The 21,576-nt window shown below is 62.7% G+C and overlaps 1 protein-coding gene across 1 annotated transcript; it reads left to right on the forward strand.

The window, feature by feature from the left end:
• The first annotated feature begins 522 nt into the window (after nt 1-522).
• On the forward strand, nt 523-21,280 carry COL6A1 (collagen type VI alpha 1 chain). The gene is made up of 35 exons (XM_059686724.1): nt 523-744; nt 1,387-1,516; nt 3,038-3,238; nt 4,503-4,662; nt 4,850-4,978; nt 5,074-5,094; nt 5,266-5,286; nt 5,377-5,421; nt 6,449-6,502; nt 8,305-8,349; nt 8,475-8,501; nt 8,720-8,746; nt 8,834-8,878; nt 9,171-9,224; nt 9,362-9,424; nt 10,088-10,150; nt 10,298-10,351; nt 10,447-10,482; nt 10,663-10,725; nt 11,944-12,006; nt 14,308-14,370; nt 15,245-15,307; nt 15,688-15,738; nt 15,875-15,910; nt 16,331-16,393; nt 16,494-16,559; nt 17,167-17,202; nt 17,581-17,617; nt 17,867-17,875; nt 18,002-18,135; nt 18,350-18,459; nt 18,741-18,924; nt 19,019-19,199; nt 19,725-19,754; nt 19,920-21,280. The coding sequence occupies exons 1-35, from the start codon at nt 648-650 to the stop codon at nt 20,540-20,542; spliced, it is 3,084 nt and encodes a 1,027-aa protein (XP_059542707.1). The 5' UTR covers nt 523-647; the 3' UTR covers nt 20,543-21,280.
• The last annotated feature ends 296 nt before the right edge of the window (nt 21,281-21,576 follow it).

Raw genomic sequence — 21,576 nt, forward strand, 5'->3', positions numbered from 1 at the left:
TGACCACACCTGGAACCCACCCACACAGGGTCTCGAATATATATGTTGACTTTGTTGTCTCACGGTAAACATTGAAATGCTTTTCCAAATATGCACTTGACTAAACTGAAGAAATATAGACATGAAAAATCACTCAGAAATCCGAGAGAGCAAAGGATTTGAAACCACGGCACCTCATTTGTAGGAAGAGTGAGTGTGGGGATTGGTAAACGTGCAGATCGATTCCACAAGAAGATTCTGGATTGGAAGCGACCGAAACACGTTGCCAGGAAACTCCTCTGGGGTTACGGTCCTTTTCCGGACATCTTAAACTCAGCTGTCCTCCCGGGCGCCAGAAGCACAGCCCCACGAGTGCACAATACCCCCTCCTTCAGCCCAGCAGTGTCCTGGGCTCAACGCTGCCTCAGACCAGACTTTTTCTCTCCGTGACTCACTCCCGAGCTGGAGGAGACCCCGGCCGCCCCTCCAGTCCCGGGCCCGCCCCAGCCTCCTCCTCCAGCCGCTCCTCCTCCCTCGGCCCCTCCCTCCCTCCTTCCCGGGCAGTAACTCCCTCCAGAGCAGAGACAACTTTTCTCTCTCTCTCTCTGGCTGCCTTCAGCCCACCCTGACCCCTGCCCTCGCTCGATGGTGGCACGCAGGCCGGCGACATGAGGCTGGCCCACGCTCTGCTCCCCCTGCTGCTGCAGGCCTGCTGGGCCACCGCACAGGACCTCCCGGCAGCCGAGAGGGCCATTGCCTTCCAAGGTGAGTGGACTTGCCGCCTCTCCCACCCACTGTGCTTCTGCTGCTGGTGAGGCAGGGCTGGGACCCGGCTTCTCCCCTTGCCCGAGAGCTGGAGATGGGCCGCCTTGGAGGGCTTGAAACTCCGCGCTCGGTGCCCAGGTCCCCGGGCTCCTCCACAAGGCCCCTGGGCTGTGGCCGCCACGGGCGGGCGGGGAGTCCAGAGGGCCGGGTGGAGAAGGAACTTCATTTGGGCCCCAGCCCCCATCGAGTGCTGGTTTTGCTCCACCTCAGTCAGTCCCATTTGATTCCTTGCCTGGCAGTCAGTCAAGAAACACGGTTACCTGTTCCCACGCTCATGCCCTGGGACTTTTAAGTTCAACTCGGCACCTAGTGAGAAAGCAGCTTTCGCTGTCCAGGGCGGGCTCCCCGCCTCCCGGAGGCCTGGAGGATTCTCAGGACCGAACGTGGGGGTTCTCACGGTCACCCCACCCCATCGCTGGGTGCCGGCTTTCCTGATGAGGGCCACTGGGTGCAGTGGGAGTGGCTGCCTGGGGAGGTGGCTGGTGGGGTGAGTGGGGCTGGAAGGGAAAGTGGGTACAGGTGGCCTCAGTGTGGCCTCAGGGGCACCGGGCATGAGCTGACGGTCTGCTCTCCCTGGCCCAGACTGCCCCGTGGACCTCTTCTTTGTGCTGGACACCTCCGAGAGCGTGGCCTTGCGGCTGAAGCCCTATGGGGCCCTGGTGGACAAGGTCAAGTCCTTCACCAAGCGCTTCATCGACAACCTGAAAGACAGGTAGGAGGGCACGCCTTGAGCTCTCTCCTGCATTTCTACAGCCGCTCAGAGGAAAGGCCAGTGGGCCCAGGGCACCGGCCGGCCTGGTGCCATGCCTGCCCCCACCCAGCAGGCAGAGCCAGCCTCAACTTCCCTACCTAAGAAGGGAAGTGCTGGTCTGGCCACTCGAGTCCCTTCCCAATGTCCACGGTGGTTCAGATGGGCCAAAGAAGGGCTTGAGGTGGACCAGGCTACTGGGAGGGCACTGGTCAGCAGGGAGGGCCAGTGCTGTGATGTGGGGCTCCTGTCACCCCAATACATACAGGGAACTGCCTCCCAGTCCACACTGAGCAGGTTTAGGGAGTTGGCCTGCAGCCCTGACCGAGCCTGGAGGGGGCGCACCTTGCCAACCATCGGGACACTAGCCACTGCCCACATGACTGGTCAGAGAGCCTGTGTCCAGACGCCATGTCCCAGTGCACCCAGTGCCGCAGACAGAGGCCTGGGAGGCTGCCAGCTTGGTTCCCTGGGCTTGGGCATGGCACACTTCATTCATTCCCTCCCTCATTCATCCGTGTGACCAATCAGCAGGAAGGTGGGGTGGGGAGAGCCTGGAGCAATGGGTGTGGCCAAGGACAGGACAGTCCACGGTGAAGGACTGAGTAGAGGGGGGAGGGGCACAGGTCAGAACCCAACTCTTCCCCAGCCCATCTGTGCAGGGCCCCATCCCTAGACCCTCTCTGTTTCTACTGACCTGCTGACCGGGCCGAACCTCCCATACCAAAAGGGGCCGCAGGGACAGAGGGCGTGGCTGCCCAATGCAGGGCGCTATGATACCTGGGGCCCCGCACTTACCCCCAGGTGCTGGGCCGTGTGGACGGTGCCTGGGGAGGAACGCTGGGGCAGCCATTAGGCCGCCATCTCCCTCCATGTGCCTTGGCCTCCTACTCAACCTCCTGTGACTCAGTTTCCCCACCTGTGAACTGGAATAGGCTCCTCTTGTGGTTGCTACCGTTAGCATGACCACAGGGGCCTCAGTCACTCCATCTGCTTAATGGGCTGCCTGGCAGGCCACCCCCAGGCCTGGGCAGAACAAAACTGAGAACATCAGGGTCCAGGTGCACACAGCAGAGAGAGGCCCCCAGTCAGATCATGGGGACCGCTCACCAGTGTCCTGCTTAGAACTGGCCTTGCCCAGTCCCCCTAACCTACACCTCTCTGCCCTCCCATTGCGGGTCTGCCCCCATCGTCCACACAGCTTCTCAGCCGAGTCCCTGGAGATCAGGAGCCGAGGCTGCTGTAGGCTGGCTGGAGCCGGTGCCTCCTGACCTTGCGGGCCTTCCCAGGTTTGGCCACCAGGCCAGAGAGCAGGCGTCTTAGGGCCCATGTGAAGTCCAGCCCAGGCTCCATCCTCTGGGGAGGAATGGGCCTGGGTGCTCTTCCATCTGCGAAAGGCAGACACCTTGGGCTGGGTGGACAGCCCCGGGTGCCAGTGAACACGGGCGTGGCCCCGAGGCTCACACTCACCCCTCACGCCCACAGGTACTACCGCTGCGACCGCAACCTGGTGTGGAACGCGGGTGCGCTGCACTACAGCGATGAGGTGGAGATCATCCAGGGGCTCACACGCATGCCCAGCGGCCGCGACGCGCTCAAGGCCAGAGTGGACGCGGTCAAGTACTTCGGCAAGGGCACCTACACGGACTGCGCCATCAAGAAGGGGCTGGAGGAGCTGCTGGTGGGGTGAGCACCCCACCCCCACCCCCGCCCAGGCCTGCACATACATGGGCCTTGGTCCCAGGCGTGACTCCTGCCTCTGGGAGCCGCCCAGGCCCCTGCCCCTGGATGGTTCCACCTCCCTGACCTATGTATGGTCACTGCACCCAAACTCGCCAGGTGCCTGGGCTGCCCACTGGCAAACCAAGCTCTGGTGCCCAAGATCCCGCAGGACCAGTCCCAGTGGCCAAGGGGATCATGCTAGTGGCCGCTGCCCAGCCTGCCCTCATGGCCACCAAGGGTCACACCGAGTCCCTTCATTCCCCCTGGAGCTGTCCACTCTCTCCTGAGCCAGTGAAAGCAGAAGGGCCTGGAATGCCCCACTACCTTGGGCCAAGCAGAGGTGCTGTCTGCAGTCAGGGACACAGAGAGACATTAGGAGACAGGGACAGAGAGCCCAGCGGCGTGGCTCAGGGGTAGGGCGCCGACCTATGAACTAGGAGGTCACGGTTCAATTCCCACTCAGGGCACATGCCCTGGATGCGGGCTCGATCCCCAGCATGGGGTGTGCAGGAGGCAGCCAATCAATGATTCTCTCTCATCATTGATGTTTTTATCTCTCTCTCCCTCTCACCTTCCTCTCTGAATGAATAAAAATATATTTAACAACAACAACAAAAGATAGGGACAGAGAGGGCGACACAGAGGGAAGGGGTCCCTGTAAGAGCATCCCTTCGCTGGCTCCGCACACCACGTGGAATCTTTGCAGCGGTGAGCAGGCAGCAGCCACCATGTCCAGAGAAAGGGTTGGCTCCTGGCCGCGGCTCAGCCCGGCCACAGCCCCCGGTGCCCCCACTCACAGATGGGCATACCTGCAGCCGACCCCTCCACCCCCTCACTCCTCCCACTCCCCACCCTACCCCACCCCCACCCCCGCTGCCTGTGATTGAGACTCCAGGTCAGGACGCCTCAGGGCGGGTGAGGACCCCTGCCTCTCCCCTGGCTGTAGGTGCATTTTCCAAAATAGTCTTCGAGGGAAATGTGACCCCACAGAACTCTGTTTTCTGTTTAATGTCTGTTTTTATGATCCTACTTTATAGCAGGATCAACAAAGACAAACATTATTCAGTGTAACAGGTAACACCAGGCCTGGGTCTGGGTCTCCCTCGGGGTGTCTGCCCCCCATCACCTCCCAGCACCAGGTCTCAGCTCTCCAAAGGGGCCCTGTGCTGTCAGGGTCAGAGGTGGCCGGAGGGGCCAGGCCGAGTCTCACGCTCCCCACCCCCTGCAGGGGCTCCCACCTGAAGGAGAACAAGTACCTGATTGTGGTGACCGACGGGCACCCCCTGGAGGGCTACAAGGAGCCATGCGGGGGCCTGGAGGACGCGGTGAACGAGGCCAAGCACCTGGGCATCAAAGTCTTCTCAGTGGCCATCACGCCCGACCACCTGGTAGGACCCCCGTCCTGAGCCTCTGGCCCGGGAGGGGGCACAGGACACAGCCTGTGGGTGCAGAGACCAGGCACCGAGCTGCAGCCAGGGCGTGGGGAGGAGCAGAGACGGGGAGGGGCCTGCACTCCCAGCCGTCATCCTCACCCCGGTTCCCGCCATCACCCCGGTGCCTGCTGTGCCCGCCCAGGAGCCGCGGCTGAGCATCATCGCCACAGACCACACGTACCGGCGCAACTTCACGGCGGCGGACTGGGGGCAGAGCCGCGACGCGGAGGAGGTCATCAGCCAGACCATCGACACCATCACCGACATGATTGTGAGTGGCCCTGCCCGTCGCCTCCCGGGTCCGGATGCCGGGAAATCCTGTGGCTGCAAATGTAAATTAATTTGACTTTTTCATTTCATTTTCAGAAAAATAATGTGGAACAAGTGGTAAGAGCCTCTCCCCCCACCCCCACCCTCCCCCACTGCCCAGGGGGTCACCACTGGCCCCCACCTCCCAGCTGGGCGCCCAAGCCGAGCCCTCTGAGCCCCCGCAGGCATCGGGGGCGCGGCAGCTGCGCCTCGGCTTTCTGATGTGTCACTCTGTCCCTCCTCCGGCAGTGCTGCTCCTTCGAGTGCCAGGTGAGTGTGGCCCACCCCCCCACCCCCCCGCCCAGCCCGGGGCCTCCTGGGAGGGTCTGTCTTGGGCTGACTGTTCTCTCTGCCGTGCAGCCCGCCAGAGGACCTCCCGGACCACGGGGTGACCCAGGGTACGAGGTGAGTGTCTGCACCCCACCCTTGCTTACATCCAGGAGGGAGGTGGGAGGTGCCAGGTGTGAGGGACATGGTGGCCCCCAGGCAGCCGTCCTGAGCACCCCCATGCACCTGCCACTGGGCTGGGTGTGGGGATGGTGAAAGTATCCCTCCCTGAGCGGTGCCCCAGCCATGGGAGAGAGCCCCGGCACAGGGACCCCCAGGCCGAAGGGGTGGCCCAGGGCTGGCGTGGGGGCGGGGGTCTGACAGCACCCTTGCCCCCTCCTGTGGTGGAGGAGCTGGCGCTTTCTGAGTGTCGCCTGAGTGCTTGGCTCCTGGAGAAGGGCCTCGATGGGGGATGGGTATGGCCTTGGGCCCCCGCCAGGGTGGCTTGCGCAGGGAGGTGTGGAAAATCAAGATGCCTTACTGGTATTTACAAATTGGGACATTGGTCAGGAAAGTCCAGATTTCTGGCGTCTCCTAAAAAATATCAGCTTCCGTGGCATGAAGCCATGTGGCCACTGACCACGGGAGCTGAGCCGGCCTCTCCCAGGGGTCTTTTATAAAAATATGTTTTTATTGATTTCAGAAGGGAGGTAGAGATAGAAACATCAATGATGAGAGAGGATCATTGGTCAGCTGCCTCCTGCACGCCCCCTACTGGGGATGGAGCCCGACACCCAGGCATGTGCTCTGACCTGGAATCAAACCGTGACCTCCTGGTTCATGGGTTGACGCTCAACCACTGAGCCACACGGCCGGGCTCCCTGGGCGGGGGGGGGGGGGGGGGGGTGCTTTGTGCCCATGCGGCGGCCCGCCTGGGAGGCCAGCACAGCAGCAGGAACAGGGCATTGGATGGTAGAAAGGAAAGATTCGGGGCCTCTGTCCAGCCAGCAGCCTGGTGGGGTGTGAGGGAGGGGACACGTGGAGCTGACCTCGCATGTCCCAAGACGGGCCACAGTCGGTGGGGCAGGTGCCTGCAGACCACGCAGCAAGTTTTGCAGAAACACCCGGGAAACTGCCCCTAACCTTGACCTGCTCTGTGTTCCAGGGAGAACGAGGGAAGCCAGGTCTCCCAGGAGAGAAAGGAGAAGCCGGAGACCCCGTGAGTGCCAAACGCCTGACCCTGGGGTGGGAGTGCTGGGAGCCTGAGGCCGCGGGACCAGGCTGCGGAAACTTCCAGAAGGATGGCTGGTGTCTGAGTGTCATGGTCACGGTCCTCAGAGGACATGGCCACATGGACAGCCAGGGCTGGAGGGTGCACTGCACAGACATCCCGTCCAGCATATCCCCCGGGCGGGGCCCCATGCCCTCAGGCCTCCCCACAGGCCCAGCCTGTGCTCCATGGGGCGGGGGGGGGGGGGGAGAGGGGGGGTATTTCCAGCAAAGTCCCGCGCCCTCTGCCTCAGCCATGGCCAGTCTCCCCACAGCCCACCCCAGCTCCTCCTCGGGGCCCTTGACCTCCCCCTTCCCTCCCTGGGGCTTCCCTAAGGAGCCCCCAGGAGTGGAGGAGGGGCCTTCACAGCAGGGCTGCTCCCTCAGGTGCCAGCCAGCAGGGGGCCAGGGGCCAGCGGGCAACAATCAGAGCCCAGTCTCTCCAACTGACTGGGCCTGCGTAGAGTGGGCTACAAGGAGGCTGGGTGGGGGCTGCCCCTGCCCCCTGGGGGCTGTGTGGAGTGGGCTACAAAGAGGCTGGGTGGGGGCTGCCCCTGCCCCCTGGGGGCTGTGTGGAGTGAGCTATAAGGAGGTTGGGTGGGGGCTGCCCCTTCCCCCTGGGGGCTGCGTGGAGTGGTCTATAAGGAGGCTGGGTGGGGGCTGCCCCTGCCCCCTGGGGGCTGTGTGGAGTGGGCTATAAGGAGGCTGGGTGGGGGCTGTCCCTGCCCCCTGGGGGCTGCGTGGAGTGGTCTATAAGGAGGCTGGGTGGGGGCTGCCCCTGCCCCCTGGGGGCTGCGTGGAGTGGGCTATAAGGAGGCTGGGTGGGGGCTGCCCCTGCCCCCTGGGGGCTGTGTGGAGTGGGCTACAAGGAGGCTGGGTGGGGGCTGCCCCTGCCCCCTGGGGGCTGTGTGGAGTGGGCTACAAGGAGGCTGGGTGGGGGCTGCCCCTGCCCCCTGGGGGCTGTGTGGAGTGGGCTACAAGGAGGCTGGGTGGGGGCTGCCCCTGCCCCCTGGGGGCTGCGTGGAGTGGGCTACAAGGAGGCTGGGTGAGGGCTGCCCCTGCCCCCTGGGGGCTGCGTGGAGTGGGCTACAAGGAGGCTGGGTGAGGGCTGCCCCTGCCCCCTGGGGGCTGCGTGGAGTGGGCTTCAAGGAGGCTGGGTGAGGGCTGCGTGGAGTGGGCTTCAAGGAGGCTGGGTGAGGGCTGCCCCTGCCCCCTGGGGGCTGCGTGGAGTGGGCTACAAGGAGGCTGGGTGAGGGCTGCCCCTGCCCCCTGGGGGCTGCGTGGAGTGGGCTTCAAGGAGGCTGGGTGAGGGCTGCGTGGAGTGGGCTTCAAGGAGGCTGGGTGAGGGCTGCCCCTGCCCCCTGGGGGCTGCGTGGAGTGGGCTTCAAGGAGGCTGGGTGAGGGCTGCCCCTGTCCCCTGGGGGCTGCGTGGAGTGGGCTTCAAGGAGGCTGGGTGAGGGCTGCGTGGAGTGGGCTTCAAGGAGGCTGGGTGAGGGCTGCCCCTGCCCCCTGGGGGCTGCGTGGAGTGGGCTTCAAGGAGGCTGGGTGAGGGCTGCCCCTGCCCCCTGGGGGCTGCGTGGAGTGGGCTTCAAGGAGGCTGGGTGAGGGCTGCGTGGAGTGGGCTTCAAGGAGGCTGGGTGGGGGCTGCCCCTGCCCCCTGGGGGCTGCGTGGAGTGGGCTTCAAGGAGGCTGGGTGGGGGCTGCCCCTGTCCCCCCGGGGGTGTCTAACGTGCACCTTCCTTTGTGTTTCAGGGAAGGCCTGGCGACCTGGGGCCCGTTGGCTACCAGGGGATGAAGGTATGTCTCCCCTCCCGCCCCAGCGGCCTCTTCTGGGGCTGAACCAAAGTGCATCCGAGCTCCCCCAGGGCATTGGCCGTGGAACACCAGTAACAGCCCCCTCTCCTCCTCTGTTTGCTGTGTAGGGAGAAAAGGGAAGCCGAGGGGAGAAGGTGAGTGAGGCACACTTGGGTTGTGCAGCCCCCCTCACCTGGGCAAGGACGGCACGGCCCGTCCCCAGTGTGGGGGGTTGGCTGGTGCGACCCTCCCCGGGGATCTGGGAGGCCCACCCCCTCCTTGCTGTCCTCCTCCGCGTCTCTGGCCAATTTCTGGGGAACTTCCCCCGTGACGGGGGGACCACCGCCCTCACCCTTCCCTCCTGTCTCTACAGGGCTCCAGGGGACCCAAAGGTTACAAGGTGAGTTTGGCGGTCGGGAGGTGTGTCTGCCCCGTGGCTGGGTGCTGTCTGACCTTCATCTGATCCTTTGGCCTTCGCACCTCACAGGGCGAGAAGGGCAAGCGCGGCATCGACGGTGTGGACGGCATGAAGGTAACCCCCAGGCCGGGGAAAGGGCAGGTGGCCAGGGCCACGGGTCAGGGAAGGGAGGGTGGGCACAGCCAGTTATCCCTCCAGACATCAGCAGGTAGGGGCCCTGGTGGGCACTTCTGGGCAGTTTGGAGGTAGTGGGGGAGGTAGGAGATGTTTCCTGCCGAGCCCGCGGTCCCAGTGGACCCCAAGCCACCTGGCCAAGCTCGGGGTGTCTTCTGGAGCGGGGCTTTCCTGGGAGGGGGGGAGCCAGAATCAAAAGACTGGACCACCAAACCTGCCTTCCTCCTTCCAGGGCGAGATGGGGTACCCTGGCCTGCCAGGCTGCAAGGGCTCGCCTGGATTCGATGTAAGTCACTTTCGCTCGCCGATACTTTAAGACTGTAAGTCTCAGGTGTGAACACTGGCTCATACCCTTCGGGCTCTAAGAAGTCACCAGAGGGCTTGGTTAAGACCCTGGACTGACCTCTGCCGTCTTCTCACCAGGGTGTCCAAGGCCCCCCGGGGCCCAAGGGTGATGCGGGCGCATTCGGACTGAAGGGAGAAAAGGTGGGTGCCCCCTGGGGGCTGGGTCTCGGCTTCATTGGCTGCTCTGCTCAGTGGGCAGACGGGTTATGGGTTAAACATCACAGCTCCCTGATGGGCAGGGGAGTTTGCCCAAAGGGAGCCTCGGACCCTCCCGCTGCCATCGCCCCTGCCCTCTGCCTCGGGGGTGTCCCTCAGTCTCCATGTCCCAGAGGACCCCTGCTCAGGTGGAATCAGAACATAAGAGCAGGTGCTGGCGGCCAGGGGCAGATCGGCGAAGCTCGGATATCATGGTCGGGTTTGTGGCTGAGTTTTGTTGCTGGCGTTTCCCGGAGTTTCTCGTGGCCGCAGGAAGTGCTAGGAGCCACAGCGAAGCCCTGTGGACCCCACCCCACGCTCTACCCTCTAATTGCACGGGTTTCCGGGAATGCATTTTCGGGTATCACCTTCCAGCTCACGGGTTACCGACTGGGCCCAGAGCCGAGTTCCCGGAAACTGGGCCTCACTAATGAGAACCAGGGTTGTCCCTGCGAGGACTGGGCCGCAGGGGACGTGACCGGGGCGGAGGCATGGGAGGGCCGTGGGGCTGGCCGGACAGCAGCCTGCCGTCCGGGTGAGCAGGGCTGGCACGGGGGCTCTGGTCCCCCCAGCAAGGACAGGCGGGGCTGACCCTTCTGATCTTTCCAGGGTGAGCCTGGAGCCGATGGGGAGCCTGGGAGGCCAGGGAGCACAGGGAGCCCCGGAGACGAGGTGAGCATTCAGGGGGTGCCCGCCCCACCCTCCTTCCACCACAGCCAGGGTGGGCCCAGGCCCTGGGAGAGGCCGCCAGGACCGGGCTAGCTGCAGTCCGGGCACTGGCCAGGCCAGAGATGGACGAGTGTGCCTTGTTCTCCCCAGGGAGACCCCGGAGAGCCTGGTCCCCCAGGAGAGAAGGGCGAGGCCGGCGACGAGGTGAGCACCCACATTTGGCCTCTGCTCCCTGTTCCTGAGACTCAGGCTGAGTTCCCATCTCAACTAACACTTCCGTTCATTCCTCTCCATCCCAGGGCAATGCAGGACCAGACGGCCCCCCCGGAGAGAGGGTGAGTCCAGCGGGGTGGGCTCTGGGCTCTGGGCCTCATTGCTTTGTGCCAGATGTGGCTGCATCACCAGCTGGGGCCTGCTGGGGAGTGGGGACCGGCCCTGTGCCCAGCCCTTGGGTCCCTCCCACATCGAGGAGTCTGGAGCTGCAACCTCACCTCCTTCTGCCTCTCTCCACACAGGGCGGCCCTGGGGAGAGGGGACCACGGGGCACCCCAGGCGTGCGGGGCCCGAGAGGAGACCCGGTGAGTCACCGTGCATTAAGCTGGGACCCCACTTCGTGGGGGGACAGACTGAGGTCAGGCTGTCAGAATCGTAGGACACATCCCCTCAGCCCCTAGATTTCTGTTTCAGCTCCTGCTCTCGGCCCCACCCAGACCTCAGGGAGCCAGGCCTGGGAGGAGGCCAGCAGGGCCAAGGGCAGGGTCTCTGCCCTCAGCCCCCAGGACCAGCTCCTACGGAAACGACCACCTAACATCACAGGAGACACAGTGGTTTGCTCCCTGAGATTCAAACCTCAGGGGACGTAGGGGTTTTCTGGACCCTGACTGTAGGGTCTGTGATGCTCCACAGCAGCACGCTCTGCGTTCCCAGCTCCGTGCCTCCTCCTCGGGCTGCCTCTGTCACTATTCCAGCTGCTCCACTTTCCATGTGACATGGTTTCCTTAGCCCCGAGCCTGCCCTGCATCCCTGCGGCCCTCCCACAACAACTCCCTGAATAGTTCTGCCGACAGAGCCTGCGTTTTCTTAGGAACAACTTTTCTTTGTTAAAACTTCAAGAGCAGGAACAGTGGGCAGCCAAGTGGCGGACAAGCCTGTGGCTGAGGCTGCTGGTGGCCCCGTGGTTGAGTGGCATGGTTTTGCCAGGCCGAGAGGGCGGGCACCAGGCAGCCTCTGCCTGGTTTGTGGGGGGGCAGGCCCCACCCCACATCCGGAGTTAGGGGAAAGGGCGCTGAGCTCCCAGCCTCAGATGTGGGCTGGGCCGTCTGCCACTGCAGACCTGGCGGTGCTGCGACTCCTCCCCGTGTGAGGCTGAGGGGCAGGTGCGTGTTCAGGTGCCCAGTGCAGAGGGTGAGTTTCCTGTGAGGCCCCAGGCAGGGCTCGGGGAGGGACGTCAAAGCAGGGGAACTTGGCTTTGACCCCCTTCCAAGCTCACCCCCTCGAGACCAGGAAATGGGACCGAATCCAGGCCAGGGCTCCAGGAAGCACCCCTGGCGGACAGGGTCAGAGCAGCTGGGATGGGGCCCCGCTGCCAGGACCCTGCTAGGGAGCAGCGTAGGGACGGCCTTGAGCCTCAGGAGGAGCTGTGGGCGCCCTGGCTGGGCCTCCTGGAACCACACCAGTCACTGCACAGCTGAGCACGTGGCCACATCGTGGTAAAAACGTGGCAAAGCGTGAGAGGGATGCGGCCCCCCAGGCCTCGCCCTTCCCGGCCTCCGTCTCACCGCCTTATTCCTCCCCAGGGTGAAGCTGGACCCCCGGGTGACCAGGGACGAGAAGGCCCTGTCGGTGTCTCCGGAGACCCGGTAGGAAACCCGGCTGTGTGAGGGGGTGTCCGTGTGAGGAATCTGGGGGAGGTCTCTCTCCCAGGGCATGACCTGGGAGACCTGGGATATGGGGGTCTGGAGCCGCTGCAGGAGGCTGGGGGCAGCTGGAGCAGCAGAATGGGGATTGGTGAGGGCGGGCCCAGCCCCTGTGGCCCCAGATGCCCAGCACTCACAGAGGGACCCCTTTACCATCTGGTGGGCATTTGGCAGGACACAGAGCTGAGTGAGCAGACTCCCACTTTGCCCCCAAGCTCTGCCCTCAGAGTGGGTGGGGAGGGGCACCCTGGCTTGGATGGTGCTAGAGGAGGGAAGTGGGGGGTGGATGCCGGTAATCACATGGAAGGGGGTGGCAGGGCTGGCAGCAGAGGGAGCCCGGGGCCCTGGGCACAACCCCTGCCCTTGCCTGGCAGGGCTGGGTCACTGGGAACGGAGCCCTGGATGGAGGTGCCCCACATTAGAGCCCCCGGATACACAAGCCGGGGCGGGGGGGGGGCACACTCACTCAGCTTTTGGAGCCCAGGTGTGAGACCCAAAAGCTGAGCATCAATTTGGGCGTGTAGGGCATAGAAGGTTCCAGAATTCCTGGGTGCAGCCTTCCATGGCCATGCTGGAGGAGGGGAGGAGCCTTCCTTACCTGAGGAAGTAGAGGTCTGGCCTGCCCTGGGCTGGGCTGGAGAGAAGTCGGGAAGGCGTGCAGACCTGCCCTGCACCTCTCGCTTGCCCATGTATAAACTCACGAAGTGGCCCGTCTCTCCTTCATGAACACATGCGATGTCACCAGTATTTCCTTTACAGGAAAATACTGTAATAAATATCCATATCCGTCTGTCGCACTGTCAGCTCCTCTGGCTCTCCATCTGTCTGTTTGCCCATTCATCCATCTATCCATGGTCTATCTTCTTTGACATTTATCTAAGACATATCATCCATCCATTATCTATTACCTATCTACTCATTCACCCAGCCAGCCACCCATCTACCTATCCATCCACTATCTGTTTGTCCATCTCTGTCCATTATCTATCATCTATCACCTATTCATCACCAATTTATCATCTGTCTATGCCTATAATTTATCCCTCCATCCACTCATCCATCCATCTATTCATCCATCTTTTATCCATCGTGAAATACATCCAAGGCTGTACCCAGAATGTAAATTCTTAGGAGAATTTCTTGGTCAAATAATGAGAGAGAGAGAGAGAGAGAGAGAGAGAGAGAGAGAGAGAGAATTGCCAAATACGCCTACCTGTCTGTCTGTCTAGCCCCAGCTTACATTCCCCTCAGGAGTGTACAATAGAAACTGTACCCACACCTTTGCCAACATGGGTCTCAGACTCTGAATGTGCATTTTAGCTCCTCAGCTGAAAACCGTGTCCTCTCTGTGGGGAAAGCTGAGCCTGGTCCCGGGTGCCACCGAACCTGGTAGTTCACCAGGCTGCTCCTTTCCCGCTGGAGCCTGTGTCGCACGTCGCTGTGATGAGCCTGCGGGCGCTTTGCAGCTCTGTGGTGTTGTGCTGTTCAGGATGTCCTGCCATTTACAGGATCCCAAATACGCCCACTCCTCTTACCGTATTTTCGGCGTATATCTTTGATTCCTTTGGAGCACAGAGGAGTTAGCAAGAGTAGGTTTAGGACTGTGAGTACACGAAACACAGAATTTACTCTTGCACTATTAGTTATTATTGCATCATCTGTATCACAACTGTAGACCTACTCTTGCCCACCCGTGGATATTGTATGGTTAGAAGCAAGCCCGTTGTCACAACACAGCTTCTCGCATCACGATGCACTTTCATCCTCTATTCCATCCCTTGTCCATGTGTCTTTCTGGAACTGCTGTATCATGCCCCCGGCCTTCCTATTTCTGCTGACGCAGCCCAATGTGCCTCCACGCACCGGGGCCAGGACCTCGGCCGCAGCTGGACGCGTGCATAGCTGTGGCGAGGGCAGCAGTGTGCCCGCTGCCTCCTGGCTGCCGTGGTTGAGGGAGCAGGCTGGGTCATGGGGGGCTGCAAGGACCTTGTCTGAGAAGGACCTCTTCTGGACACACCCACCTGGCAACAGGGCCTCAGTGCAGGGTCTCGGCGGGACGCAGGGGGTGGGGGCAGCAGCTCCGTGAGCAACGTGCCCTTGTCCTCCTCCCTCCGGCCTGGCCGGGGCTGTCTGTGAAGTGCTCGGGGGACCCCGACCTTGGGCCCAGAAGGGCAGGTGATGCGCCTCCAGGGAGGGCTGGTGTGGCAGAGAGAGGGTCCAGCGGGCATGTCCATCTCTCCGCAGGGTGACGCGGGTCCCGTCGGACCTAAAGGGTACCGAGGAGACGAGGGGCCCCCAGGGCTTGAGGTGAGTAGCCTTGGCCCTAGGAGGGGCCAGCCCTGACCCCAGACCCCCTCCCCTCCACCGGCGCTTCCCTGGGAGAGCCCCCTGCACCATTAGCGCATATAAATGTGTCATTTCACTTTAGTACTTGTGACTTTTAGAACATTTGGAAAATGCATAAAAAATAAAAAAGGGAATTGAAATTTAAAATAGTACCAACCATGATAGACCAGCAACACTGAATAAATACAATAGTACCACCCCGAGATGAGTAACATGAGCATTTTAGCTTATCTCTTTCTAATTTCTTTTTCTTTCTTGGCCTGTTATGCCTTACAGACTTCACAGGGTCTGTTTTTATTAATTTTTATTGTCAGCATTTCCCTAAAACTCTAACAATTTTTCAAAACACCGTTGACACATGCTTGGAGCCACACGTATGTTTGGGTCCTTTTGTTTCTCCGAACGCCCTTGTTGGGCTCATGGGCTGTTCCGGCTTCCCCGCGGGTCCCTGTCCATTTTCCGTCAGGTCCCAGGGGCCGCTGGGTGGGTCACAGGCGGGAGCTTGGACTCTGAGCCCCAGGACCATAGGTTTAGAATCCTTCTTTTAATCACGGCCCAGCTGCTATTTTATCTATTTTTTAATATATTGCTTACTGATGACAGTATTATAGATGTCTCCCATTTCCACCCTCTTTCCCCGCCTCTGCCCAGACCCTACCCACCCCACCCCCAGGTCTTCCCCACCCTGTTGTCTGTGTCCATGGGCTGTGCCTATGTCTGCTGTTTTAGTTGATTCTCCCTCTCGTTTTCCTCTGCAAGACCTCGTGCCCCAGACCTGCCTCGCTCCTCCCCAAGTGCCACTTGCTCCTGCCAAACCTACTCCTCTCCTCCTTAGGGTCCCAGAGGTGCCCCAGGGCCTGCAGGACCCCCCGGAGACCCCGGACTGATGGGCGAAAGAGTGAGTGATGGGCCCGAGGGCACAGAGTCCTGGAGGGCTGACACCTGGTTGGTTGCCTGAGACCTGGGAAGCCCTGGGTTTGAGCCCCAGGCTCATAAGTTCTAAAATAGATCCTGGTCTGGTAACTGGGCGGGGCATCCTCTGGAGGTGACTGTCCCCTCAGTCGCCGCGGTCACTGCTGGACGCTTTGCCCGCCGCCTGCTCCTGGGGCTGGGGGAGGTGGGCCTGGGACCCCCAGGGCAGTCCAGGCAGGGAGGCGCCTTCCTGGCTGATGAGGGACTCAAAAGCGCCACCCCTGTGCCCACGCTGTGCCCATGCTGTGCCCACGCTGTGCCCATGCTGCGTGGCTCCCACAGTGACAGGACTGGTCTCTCCCCCAGGGTGAAGATGGCCCCCCCGGAAATGGCACTGAAGGCTTCCCCGGCTTCCCTGTGAGTGCCCCCACCCCACCCCACCCCTTGGCCAGCTGGACTACTTGGGCCTGCGGGTTGTACCCAGGGATTGGTAGCTGGGACTGTCCATGGGGCCCATGTCAGAGCCGGCGTGAGTGTCCTCCTTCCCCTGCAGGGCTATCCGGGCAGCAGGGGCCCTCCCGGGATAAACGTGAGTACAAGCCCACCCCCAGGCTACTGGCATGTGCACACACATGTACTCACACACATGTGCATACAGACGAACCTGTACACATGTACAGACACTCTCACGTGGACACACACATATGTGGGGCAGACAATATCTCCTTTGTCTTTTTCCTTTTGAAACTTATTCCTAAAAATGAAATGAAGTTCATATAAACTGCCTTAGTGAAGCTGATTTAAAATAGAAAAGTTGGTGAAGAAAAGGAACAGCCAGGACGCCTCTGATGGGCGAGTTGCCTTGCCATCCAAGGAGCTCGGCTGGACCCCCACGGGAGACGTGGGCCAGCTGCTGCCTCCCCGAGACCCTGTGCTGGGTCCCAGCCAGCACATATGCCTGCTCAGGGACGCTGCACCCCACTGACCGTGTGTTCCTGGTCACCTGCAGGGCACTAAAGGCTACCCCGGCCTCAAGGGGGACGAGGGAGAAGCTGGAGACCCCGGAGAGGACGTGAGTGCAGCCCCTCCCCCGCCCCACACATTGTGAAATCTCGAGGGAGGACTCTGGGGGGACGGTGGCTGCGTCTGTGACACAAGGTCTTTTCTTCCAGAACAACGACATTTCACCCCGAGGTGCCAAAGGCGCAAAGGGGTACCGGGGCCCCGAAGGCCCCCAGGTGAGTGGAGGTGTGGCTGGGCCGGCGGGATTGTGGGGGGCGGACGCACCTGCGACTCTGAGGCTGAGGTGGGTAGAGAGGGGCCTGGGGAGAGGAGGTGGGAATTTGGGGAGCAGGTCTCGGGAAGTTGGGACTGGACAGGTGGGATCAAAGAGAACAGACGGTTCCGAGGGGCGCATTGGGGGTGCTGAATGGGGAGGGAGAAGGGGGCTGGTCACCAGGTGACAGAGACAGAAGCACAGCAAAGCCCAGGGCAGGGCCCAGGTGAGGTCTGGCACCCAGGCCTGGGGCCCCTGCCCACGGAGGAGGTGCCGTTGGACTGGACGGGCAGTGAGCGTGGACGGGCTGCACACAGGGTCACGGCCGCACACCCACTGGCGCCAAGAAGAGACTGTGCTGGGTGGTCGCATAATAGACGGTTCTCCCCAGCCCTTCATGTGCAGAAGCCGCCGCTGTCCCTGGGTTCAGGGGGCTCCTGATGGGAGGTGGGATCCCCAGGGCCAGGGGGGCTGGCCAAGAGCTCCTGTCAGACCCGCAGTTCAGGAACCTGGCGAGTGGGGTCCCCAGGGCAGACCCTGCAAACCTCCTCCCATCTTCTCCCTGACAGGGACCCCCAGGACACACGGGACCACCAGGACCAGATGTAAGTGGGTGTCTGTGCACATCCTCAGGGGCCAACCATTCGGGACCCCTGGGGGTGGAAACCCTTGGCAGCAACAGGGGGACATGCGATGGCCACTGGAAGGACATGTGACAGCCACATGGCGGGCCCAGGGGAACACGGCCACGGGGGGCACATAATGGCCACATGTCAGTGGTCCCCTCAGGTGCCTGTGCCGGGGAGCAGGGGCCTAGGTTGGAGCAGGGCACACCCTGGACAGTGAGAGCCCCTGCCCACCCCCAGCCTGGCTGAGGTCCCCTTGAGGGTGACCCAGAGGGCCGGCCTCACCCAGCGCCCGGGGCAGCCCTGGCTGGATGGCCGGCCAGTCGGCCCATCATGCAAGTGTCTCCTCCTCCCCAGGAATGCGAGATTTTGGACATCATCATGAAAATGTGCTGTGAGTGCCTCCACTTTGAATAACTATTGGGAAGAGCAGGGGGGCGGGGGCAGGGTAGGTGTGGGTCCCACCTGCGAGAATGTCCCTGGGGCTGGGCCACTCTCACCCCCACTGCTGGCCTCCTTCCCCTCCCACCGAGAGGCACCGGGAACCCTGGTGAGGGAGGCCCAGGAGGTGGGGAGCGAGTGGGGGTTCACATAAGACTCAGGGTCTTGCATCACCTAATCTCCTCTCTCTCCTCTTCCCCAGCTTGCTGTGGTGAGTGTCGCTCTCTAATTCGTGTGGCCTTAGCTCTGGGTAGACGGCCCCTGTGGGTGGTGGGGCGCCCCCCATGCCCCCTCTGCGTGGCATAGAGCAGCAGCTGCCCCCCCCCGCCCCCTGCAGAGTGCAAGTGCGGCCCCATCGACATCCTGTTCGTGCTGGACAGCTCCGAGAGCATCGGGCTGCAGAACTTTGAGATCGCCAAGGACTTCATCGTCAAGGTCATCGACCGCCTGAGCCGGGACGAGCTGGTCAAGGTGTGTCCCTCCCTGGCCTCCACGCGCTGGGGAGGGTGGTTCCCAGGAGGCAGGAGTCTTTCCTGACACCGAGCTGGAGGGGGGCAGGTCCCGGGGGCTCTGGGAGACAGGACAACCCACCAGCATGTGAGAGCCACGGCGAGGCCTGGCCTGGGACAGGCGGAGGGGGAGGGGCAGCCGGGCCACGCCTGACCTCGGGGCCGGCCCCCTGCAGTTCGAGCCCGGACAGTCGCATGCAGGCGTGGTGCAGTACAGCCACAACCAGATGCAGGAGCACGTGGACCTGAGGAACCCCAACATCAGGAACGCCCAGGAGCTCAAGGCGTGAGTGCAATGCGGCCGTGTGTGCAGTTCCAAGAGCCCACCCAGCCTCTGCTCACCCCTGACCCTAGTGCCAAACCAGCCCCTGCAGCAGGCCCAGGCTGACCCCTGACCCCGGTGCTGACCCAGCCCCTGCAGCAGGCCCAGGCTGACCCCCAACCCCAGTGCTGACCCAGCCCCTGCAGCAGGCCCAGGCTGACCCCCGACCCCGGTGCTGACCCTGTACCTGGCCCGAGCCCTGGTCCAGCCCTGGCCCCGGTGCTGACTGTGCTGTGGCCCCCCAGAGCCATCAAGAAGCTGCAGTGGATGGCGGGCGGCACGTTCACAGGCGAGGCCCTGCAGTACACCCGGGACCGGCTCCTGCCACCCACTCAGAACAACCGGATTGCCCTGGTCATCACAGACGGCCGCTCGGACACCCAGAGGGACACCACACCCCTCAGCGTGCTCTGCGGCCCTGACATTCAGGTGGGGCCACGTCCACGCCGCACACGGCCACCTTCCCACCCTGCAGTGTGGGCCCTCTCCCCACTGGGCTGGCTGACACGGTCCCTCCCCACAGGTGGTCTCCGTGGGCATCAAGGACGTGTTCGGCTTCGTCGCGGGCTCTGACCAGCTCAACGTGATTTCCTGCCAAGGCCTGGCCTCCCGGGGCCGGCCGGGGCTCTCTCTGGTCAAAGAGAACTACGCCGAGCTGCTGGAGGACGCCTTCCTGAAGAACGTCACCACCCAGATCTGCATAGGTGGGCGCGGGCGGGGGCGGGGCCAGCGGGCACAGGGCCCCACCCAGCTGGGCTGGAAGGGCACCACAGAGCTGTCGCAGCCAGAGCTGCCGGGGTCAGACTCGGGCCCTCTCCCCACACAGTGGGCTTGTGACCCGCATGCCTGGGGCTAGTGTGGCACAGGGGCAGCACATCGGGGGGTGTCTGCCCTGCAGATCTCTCTGAGCCTCGGTTTCCCCATTCTCTGAGGGTCAAGACTCTGCCTCACCCTTCCCTGGCCTGGTGTGAGGACCATAACATAATGCCTGGGACCCCCCACCCCCTCAAAGATCCGCCCTTGAATTAGGGGACACCCCTTCCTGGTGGGGTGGAAGGGCCAGGTGGGGTGCTGGCGAGGCATTGAGAGGCGCTGCCTGTTTACATGGCCACACCGTGTCGTCCACGGAGATGCACTGGTGAAATCTGGGGGGGAGGGGAGGGATTACAGACAGACCGGTGGTCCCTGCGATCGCTGGGTTCAGGCCGCGTCGGGTTTTTCTCTTACAGACAAGAAATGTCCAGATTATACCTGCCCGAGTGAGTACCTGGGGTGTGGGCAGGGCGTTGGGGGGCGGGGGCGCCCGGTGGGGAGGGTCTGGAGATAACGACAGTCTGGTGGGCTCTGGCCAGTCCCCCCTCCCACCCCCGGCCATGTTGAGGCCCTGCATGTGCTAACGACCCCTCACCCCTACCCGCCCGCAGTCACGTTCTCCTCCCCGGCCGACATCACCATCCTGCTGGACGGCTCGGCCAGCGTGGGCAGCCACAACTTCGAGACCACCAAGCGCTTCGCCAAGCGGCTGGCCGAGCGCTTCCTGACGGCGGGCCAGGCGGCCGCGGCCCCGGACGTGCGCGTGGCCGTGGTGCAGTACAGCGGCACCGGGCAGCAGCAGCCCGAGCGCGCGGCCCTGCAGTTCCTGCAGAACTACACCGTGCTGGCCAGCACCGTGGACGCCATGGACTTCTTCAACGACGCCACCGACGTCAACGACGCCCTCCGCTACGTGACCCGCTTCTACCGCGAGGCCTCGCCCGGCGCCGCCAAGAAGCGGCTGCTGCTCTTCTCCGACGGCAACTCGCAGGGCGCCACGGCGGCCGCCATCGAGAAGGCCGTGCAGGAGGCCCAGCGGGCGGGCATCGAGGTCTTCGTGGTGGTGGTGGGCCAGCAGGTGAACGAGCCGCACGTGCGCGTCCTGGTCACCGGCAAGACGGCCGAGTACGACGTGGCCTTCGGCGAGCGCCACCTGTTCCGCGTGCCCAGCTACCAGGCCCTGCTGCGGGGCGTCTTCTACCAGACGGTGTCCCGGAAGGTGGCCCAGGGCTAGCCGGCCTCCCCAACTGAAGCAAGTGAAATGTGACCGAGATCTTCCCGACCGAGCCGATTCGAGGTTTTTTTAAAGGAAAGGCTTGAAAAGCTGCCGTGCGAGCCGGTGTCTGCGCCCCGGCCCGGCCCCGGGGTCCTGCCACCTCCCCCACACACACCTGAACCCGAGTTAACATCCCGGACCTCCCGCAGGCTCCTGCCCCAGCCTGTCAGGACCCCCGGAGACCTCATCGCTCTGGGGTTCAGTTGCCCGCTGCCCCCCACTCCCTTCAGTAACCCTACGGTGCCTCCACGTAACATCTCATTGACACTGAAGTCAAAGCCACTGCTAGTTCTCGGGAGATGACGGGCTGCGTTTCGCCTGGGCAGCCAGGGTGGAGAGGGTTTCTTAAGCCCGCCCCCGGAGGCTCGCGTCACTCATCACGAAGGAACGCTGCCCAGCATCTCCAGGGAGCAGCATTCAGCATTCAGTAGTGTCTCCTTGACCCCGTGTCCTGCAAACCCCAAGAACAAGGTGCTATCCTATCGACCCTCCACCCATTCCCAGCAAGGCCTGGCAGCCGGGCCACCGGTGACGTGCCGAAGGGTTGTGCCCACGCTCTCTCCTCGGGAGTGAGTGGCTCTGCATCTTACTGAAGACCCTCTTTATCTGTTCGTTTCATTTTTTACTCCTTCCTGTGTTTTTCTCAACTGTGTCCCTCTCAGCAAAGTTTCCAAATAAAAGTTTCACTCTTCTCTTTCCTGTTGTCTTTCTGAGGAGTTAAAATCCCCACCGTATTTGCACGTGGTGCCAACAGGAGGACGTGGAGGTTAGGGCATCTGGTGGGATGCCCACCTCCGACTCAGTGCCAGCCAGGAGAGTGGCTGCCTTGGCCAGACACCATCCACCCACCCCTCTTCCGGGCCCAGGGCACAACCTCAGTGGCATGAAGACCATCTATAGTTGGGGAGCAGCTGGGAGGGACCCCGACATCTTGGGCTGCAGAATCACAAGTGGGTTCGGCCTCAGGGGGCTGGGAGAGCTGGCCACCAAGA

Source organism: Myotis daubentonii, chromosome 3 (assembly GCF_963259705.1).
Source record: "Myotis daubentonii chromosome 3, mMyoDau2.1, whole genome shotgun sequence".
NCBI classification, from domain to species: domain Eukaryota; kingdom Metazoa; phylum Chordata; class Mammalia; order Chiroptera; family Vespertilionidae; genus Myotis; species Myotis daubentonii.